The sequence below is a fragment of the Anabrus simplex genome, chromosome 1 (assembly GCF_040414725.1).
Source record: "Anabrus simplex isolate iqAnaSimp1 chromosome 1, ASM4041472v1, whole genome shotgun sequence".
NCBI lineage: Eukaryota > Metazoa > Arthropoda > Insecta > Orthoptera > Tettigoniidae > Anabrus > Anabrus simplex.
The window spans coordinates 1,069,705,219-1,069,713,376 of record NC_090265.1 but is presented as its reverse complement, the minus strand read 5'-3'; the positions used below and the strand labels follow the sequence as shown (position 1 = coordinate 1,069,713,376).

Here is an 8,158-nt window from a genome sequence, read left to right as displayed (position 1 = left end):
TATCACATTTATATCACAGATAAACATTGATACTTGAAATTATTCTCAATGATGAACATACTCAAGATGTTAGAACCTAGTTCATTTTCAAATTTATTCATATTCCATCCCAGTTTTTAATGTCACTTTGTATATATTTGTTTTCATTTGTTTTTATGTCAATTGTGTGCATGTACGTTTGTTTAGTTATTAGGTGTTTTACATTAAGGCTGAAGATGGCCAGCCCAGGCCGAAACTAGTCCCTAATTAATGTAATTTAGAATATTACATATTATAGTATTGAAAGGTGGACCATTACTACATTAATTTAATAATTACATTGAAAGCTGACTAAGCCAACTACTTGTATGTTTGTATGAAATTTGCAATCCATGCTTCATGATCTCTACATGCAAGAAGTTTCATGAAAAAACAAGAAGTCCATACCAAAAGGCACTTAGGAAAAGCTTTTGAGGTTACTTTCTTTTGAAAATGAAAACCCACAGCCTGTTTCCAGTCATTCGATCAGGTCAGGAATGGAATGAATGAAGCCCTCATCTAGCGGTGAGGATAGGAAAATTTAACAAATGTGTTTAGCTCCAGATATTTATTATATATTTTGAGTCTCATAATTATGGAAAATACATCTGTTTTGTTCTAAAATAATTTAGTAAATCTCACACAGCCATTAGTCACAAGGAACAAGTATGCATACCAAAAAGATGAAGGGATCATAAGCATAATATAAATTACAAAATGTTTAGAGAAACATGACTGTGAAATGCCAAATTCTGACTCAGCTCTGAATTATAAGAATTAATTTACATGAAACTCAACCCCAGGTTCTGATAATAAATTGTGTGTCTTCAGATTACGAAGTGATGAACTAGGGGTAAATTCACATATAGTTAATTCATAAGAGGGAACAGATTTTGAATAAAGAAGATGGTACCTGTATTTTTTAAATAAAATAAACCCATTTTGTTACTTTTTTTATATGAATTATCACATTTATATCACAGATAATTAAAATGACCTTAAATCAGAACCACTCAGGCAGAACATGAGAGATTTCTACATGACAACATTCATTAGAAAATGTAAAAATATTATTTACAATCTAAGGTATTAATCTTGTACACATTTGCCTACTTAAAAATTAAAAATAAGAATTAGTCATAAATTAAGAGAGTACAAACAAACACGTACAATTGTCATTATGTAAGACTGAGAGAAAATATATTTACAGAACAAAAAATACTAAAGCATAAATATTAAATGCAATACTTTTGCAAAAAAAAAAAAAACCTCTCTCTTTAACACATGTCACCATCTACAAAAAAAACAAAGGTGAAACCAAGTTAAAATTTCATTTCTACTGGAAGAAATGCAAATGCAATTTACTTTCAGACACAAGCACATTTATGAGAACTGTAACTATCAAACTGCTTACTACAGGAAATGCTATTTACAGTATATTTTATATAATATTTTTATGTAACTAAAAGATCCACAAAACAACAAAACACTGGTGAACCAGTGAAAAGAATAGCTATGAGATGAAATGAAAGACAGACAATTCCATATCATCAAATGATAAGGAGTGCCCTATTCTTAACAGACATAAAAACTATTACCACTCCACTATAAGTACAGGCACATCAGTCATTGCAAGACAGTAATTATAAACATAGTTATGGGACTGTTGTCACAACATACAAGACAGAGTAAGGACTTAATTTGCTCATTAGACAGATTCTTCATTCTTAACACCTCAGTTCACATAGTAATTATTTTATAAGAATCCTATGTATTTAATATCAAGATAAATTATACAGTATTTCATTTTATATCTTTGAGCAGTCATGCATATGAAATCAATATTCTTTTTCAAGAAGATTGAAACATGTTATTAACCACTCAACGTGGAGTCCGTACACTGCACACAGACTCCCCATCGCTCTCTGTCGCGGAGTGACGTACAATGCACATGCGTAACAGCTTCTGCTTTGTGCTTCTATAGTTCTTGAACTATTACAAATGTAATAAGACGTAGCATCGATCTTTCATATGATGCGTATATCGATCAAGTTTTTATTGATTACATATGATATATTGTGTCTGAAAAACTAAAAAGTTCTGTTGTTGACATCATGGCAGCTAAACGTTTTCTTGTGATCGCGAATTTGAAAATTAACAATGCTTTACCGAATGATGATATGGAAAGTTTAGTTTCATTAAACAAGGACTAGGATATCCAATTTGAGAGTGAAAGCAGTGATCGTCATATTGATATTGCTTTTGATACATGGGAAAATATTGGCTGTAATGTTATTGATGGTGGGTTCATGTGAGAAGACATGGATAATTATAGAGAGCAAAGGGAAATGTTTACGGCAGGTTATGGGTCTCAGAATGCTTCAAAGAACTGCTTATATCCTGTGTGAAAAAATTTCAGTTGTTTTCTACTGTTGAGTCCATAAAGATGATAGTAGAATAGGCAGATATTTATGCTCAACATCACATGCGGTCAAACGGTATGTTATTTCCATTCCCATCGAGGGTAAATGAATGTGTACTGGTTACTGTGGAAGAAATATATGTAGTATTTGCACTGTGTATGTTAATGAACATAGTACAGTAACCTGTACTGAGATCTTATTTCTTAAAAAAAAGTTATGCTAATAACATACTGAACATTTGGGTAAAATTCATTGAACCGCTTATCATTTACGTCCGATTAACTGAAAGCCTGCATTCATAGCATGCTTGGTGCTATACTCCTCCCACAGCACAGGGTAGCCAGGCAGTGAAAGTCGTCCCACGCTGAGAGGTTAAGAAAAGAAACTTTGCAGTGATATAGTTCTTTATTTTAACAATGAAAAAATAATTTTAATTTCATATGACAAATGCTTACTGATTACATAAACCAAAGACCAAAGAGGTGACACTATCATAGGTATTAACAAACAATAATGGAGAATGTCACTAAATGTGCACAGATATCAGTGTTTTAACATAAGATTTTGGTACTCATTTCATTTTCCATCCATAAAAGTGAAAAACGAAAACTCATATATAGAGACAAATCAAAATTTTCAAACTTTGTTATACAATATCTTCCTCAAACAGATCTGATTTTCTTTTCTTGATGTGCTGCTTAATTGTTCAGAAATACAGGGAATGGCAATGTTAAGATCAACTGTTATTAACTTCAGTATTTTGTACAGTTAAATATCAGTCTTCATTTTAAACTCTGTACTTTCATCTGATTGAGAGCAAACCTACTTGGCTAATGAGCATGAGAAATTTCTTTTTTGTATATTCGACTATAAATTGGCACCAAAAAGTATTCCTTCACTCCATTTTGTTGGTCTATGATGATTCAGTTTTCAACAATGTTTGATATGAAGTGCTGAGGATTTAACCTTCATAATGGGTGAAATGGATTGAAAGTAACCACCATTTAAAAAAATAAAATATGACTCAATAATATTAATAATTCGGTATTTCCTTCTTCTTTTTACAAAAAATGTGAAAAGTCAAAGAATTAAAGTACAATTAGAATAGGGGAATAAAAACATAAGATTACATGCTTGATAATAGTTAACTTTCACACAAAAATCAAGGATTATTAATATACATCAGATGTGACTACAAGAGTAAAAAGAAACTGCTTGGACTACAACATAACCAAAATATTCTTAAATTCAGAATAACATTAACTAAATATTGCTCTCTGAATTCTCTTATTCTTCTGGACTATGAAAAGATTTTTCATTTAAGGTCTCCCAAACCACTACACCAAATTGCTGTGTTCCTAGTAAACAACTATTCCGATTATTGAGAACACATTGTAAGAAAATATTAGAGGATCCCGCAACAGTACTAATGGAGTTCAGTAAGTACATTTCTGAATTAGCCATCAAAATTATTACTTTCATGATGATTAGCTTATAGTTTCAACATAAAACAGCCTAATCAACTGAAATTAATCACAATATTATGGAAAAAACATGTAAAATTAGCTTAAAAACACATCTATTTTGTCCATAAGTGTTGATATTATAGTAAAAACATTCCTTTTGAAAAACTTCACCTAAATTTATAGAAAATGTAATAAAATTACTTCAATTTTACCTTATTACTAACCTGATGGTTACAGTTCTACTTTTCATTCTACAACTAATAACATGTTGACATTAATTCCATATCAACGGCACCTACCATTTTATCACTAAATCAGTGATTTATGAACCAATCAGGAGTTAGGCAAAGCAAAAATTATAATCAGTGAAGTTCCTTTCTCGGGAATGTCACCTTCTGCAAACAATACCATTCAAAGTTTTCACAGAAAATTCTACATCCCTACTCAAATATAAATCTCTCGAACACTTCTGTGTGTGATTTCTCAAGGGTTTACTCAAAATAATTAGAAAATAAGAGGATCTTACAGATAAGCCATGAATAAACATGAATTATGTAATTTCTGTCATAAAAACTGCTACATGTCACAAGGTCTTGAGATGTTAGCAATATGGAAACTTCACAATGACGTATGTATGTATTAGAATAATATGAGGCCAGAAATATGTTTAGTATAAAAACAAATATGTATGGTGTTATACACAACAATCAATAACATAAATGTTAAAAAAGTGGGAAATGCATTAAATTGCACATCTGGTAGCTAACCTGGACACAGCAGACATAAGCAGAAACATCTGGAAACAGCAGCTCAGTTAAGTGCAACAGTGTCAAAGATAATATGTAGTCTTCCTATTTATATCTTTTGTGTCTTTCAGTTAACTGAGACACAATTTTTCATTTCTATTATTTGTACTTGTTAATCAGATGTCAATGGTTCATTTGTTATGCAGAAATGTACAGCTATACAGAAATAGCTGAGAATAAGAATTCTTACAAATCAATATGGATGCACACGAATAATAATTTTAATACAGTACTACAGAAAAAATAATGGGAGAGATGAAGGATAAAAGAAATATATTGATATTGATGAGATCAGTGATCTAATTTAAGAACACATATGTTTCACAAAATATGAAAACTCGCAAAACATTAGGAAACAAATTATAAAAGTAACAAAAGCATATGATAAAACATTATTTTAATTATCATTAGTTAGAGCTTATTTAACTTTCCTGTTATCCAACCAAAACTTTCTAGTTAAGCAGTACTGTAAAATATAGTTTCTAAACTGACCTTTGGTACAAAATGACCTACATGCTTCATTTATGAATGAACAATGATAGGGAAGTTATTACAGACAAATGAAAACACTTCATCATTAGAAAATTGTAGATACAAGGTATTTTTTAACACAAGCTATACATTTCCTGAAGAAGACAAACAGCAAATGAGTTCCAAAAACACTATAATGAGAACAGCGCAAATATATACTAATCAAGGTGTGAAATCCTACAGTGACCAGGAGAATTGTACTTATTTTGTTATAACACTCATACATTATAATAAAGATGATCGACAAATTTTGATGCTTTACTATCCTATTACTATTAATGACACAAGAATGAAAAACCTATCCCATAATGCCAGGGTCCTACTGTAAAACGATAAGGCAATAAATGACAAGTTACATTCAAAGTAACTGTCCAATGGTTAGGTAATGATCCATTGTGTCCTCTTCCCACACTGACCTCTCACTGTATTTATCATTGTATATGTTCCTATTCTTACTCCTAGCTTTCTGCATTAAACTTTATTTGCCTCTCCTTTATTCCCTTTTTATTACTTTCATTAATCTGTTGGATTCCTTAAGTATATAACTGGTTATTTTAAACAGTGTCATAATTTTGTTTGAAAAATCATTAGGAAAAAACAGAGTGGCGAGATACACTGGCATAAAAAAATATCCAAACACCCAGAAGAGGTTGTGCTAGATTAATGAATGTTGGTACGCATGTTTATAAATCTGAAAGGCGACACTCATTCAAATTTCTCACAAATCGCATTGGCGTGGCACTAGTAGAGGCCCCATGACGTTGCACATCAGGTTTGCTTTAAATACATGCAGTACTGTGCGAGAACGTTACCTGTGAGACTGGACAGAGTGACTGTGAGTGGGTAAAGAATGCCTTTACAACGACGAAGAGGCCAGTATCAACAGCTCACTGCAGTTGAACAAGGCCATATAATAGGGCTACATGAAGGTGGATTTTCCTTCCGCACTATTGCAGAACAACTTGGCAGGAATGTCTACATTGTGCATGTGTGCTGGCAGCAGTAGTCATGAGAAGGTACACTGGCAAGAAGACCAGGCTCCGGATGTCCCTGTGGCACCAGCGAGAGGGAGGACCGTCGTATTCGGCGTGTGGTTGTGGCACAGCAGACTGCGTCTACAACAGCAATTCGAGCTCGAGAGGCAGTTTGCAACACAGTGACGCAACATAACTGTTCAAAATCTGTTACTTGAATGACAGCTTCAACCCAGACGCCCTGCAGCGTGCATTCCACTTAGCCCAAACCACCGCAGCCTATGACTGCAGTGGTGACAAGCAAGAGTTCATAGGAGGATGGAGTGGAGGTCTGTTGTGTTTTCCGATGAAAGCTGGTTCTGCCTTGGTGCCAGTGATGGCTGTATTTTAGTTCAGAGGTGGCCAGCTGAGTGCCTGCATTCCACCTGTCTGCGGTGTCGACACACTGGACTTACCCCAGGAGTTCTGGTCTGGGGAGCATTTCCCATGACAGCAGGAGCACACTCGTGGTTATCCCACGCAGTCTGACTGCAGATGTGTACATCCGTCTGGTGACTCGACCTGTTGTGCTGCCATTCATGAACAACATTGCTGGGGGTGTTTTTCAACAGGATAATGCATTCCACCATGCCGCTGTTGTAACCCAACGTGCTCTGCAGAGTGTCGACATGTTGCCTTGGCCTGCTCGATCCCCCGATCTGTGTCCAGTCGAGCATGTATGGGGCATCATTGGACGACAACTCCAGCGTCCTCGACAACCGGCATTAAACATCCCTGTACTGACCAACCGAGTGCAACAGACATGGAACTCCATCCCACAAGCTGACATCCGGCACCTGTACAACACAATGCATGCACATTTACATGCCTGCATTCAACAATCAGGTGATTACACTGGTTATCAGCATGACACATTTGCGATGACTTTTCTCGCATGGATATTAACCTGTAGTCTTGTACCTTTAATCAATTAAATATGTTACCTCGACAAATATATTGCCAAAATTTACGTATTCTACATTCCTTATTTCATGGTGTTCGGATATTTTTTTCTGTCAGTGTAAGATGGATGTATTTAGTATTTTTGTGCAACAGAATACTGTACCTTAAATTCCTGACTGACTTGTACGTAGTGTGGCGTGAAAACACTATTTTGACAGTATCTTTGGTACGAACAATGAAATGAACATTCATTTTGGTACAGCCAATGTCTGTGAGTAGACCTACATTCCAATGGACTGCATAAAAAGTGATTCCAGAAACTGGGTACAACTGCTCTATTTTAAAAAGTAATCTTGAAATACAAATGATAGAATTACAAAGGAATGTGCAGTGAATAAAAGTGCACAAACATTTGTAAGTAAAACAGTTTAACACTGACCAATTATAAAATTGAATGAAGCATTGAATGTCACTTAATGATAGGAGAATGGCAAACAAAACTGCAATGAAGGTAGTCTTGAATTATTAAAACATAATGAGCAGCCATCAGTAAAAATATTCCATACAGGAACCAATTTTTATCATCATGGTAAAAGTACTTCCTCAGGTTTATGTTTACTATTGCAAATGATGAACTGGGTCAAGCCATGTTGTATCGTGTTTGTTTTCAACATTTCCAATGAATGAAGGAAATGTATCTATATATTTACCTTGAACAAACTGAAGTGTAGTGAGAAAGAATACAAGAACAACCTTCTTGTATATGAACATAATATCAGTTTTATCTGTGTGTCAAATATTCTCATTACATTCACCTTAAAATATAGTAAATTTTCGTACAGATCAAAAATGGCCAACCGGACACCAATGGGATCCGAACCCACAACCTCCCGATCCTGTTGGTATGAGCAGTTTGTGTATCTACCATGAGGTATTTAAAACAACAAACTTAACTACCTATGCTTGGAGATTGCTACTGCTCTCATAACACTGAGAAT

At 34.2% G+C, this 8,158-nt stretch overlaps 1 protein-coding gene across 1 annotated transcript in view; it reads right to left on the bottom strand.

Annotated features, from left to right (window-relative positions):
- Positions 1 to 581: 581 nt before the first annotated feature.
- LOC136857981 (3'-5' RNA helicase YTHDC2) overlaps positions 582 to 8,158 on the bottom strand; it is a 587,467-nt gene continuing 579,890 nt past the window's right edge. The window contains exon 27 of the mRNA XM_067137136.2: positions 582 to 7,054. Within this exon, the coding sequence (XP_066993237.2) occupies positions 6,823 to 7,054 (232 nt within the window). The 3' untranslated portion in view covers positions 582 to 6,822. The remainder of the gene's footprint in view (positions 7,055 to 8,158) is intronic.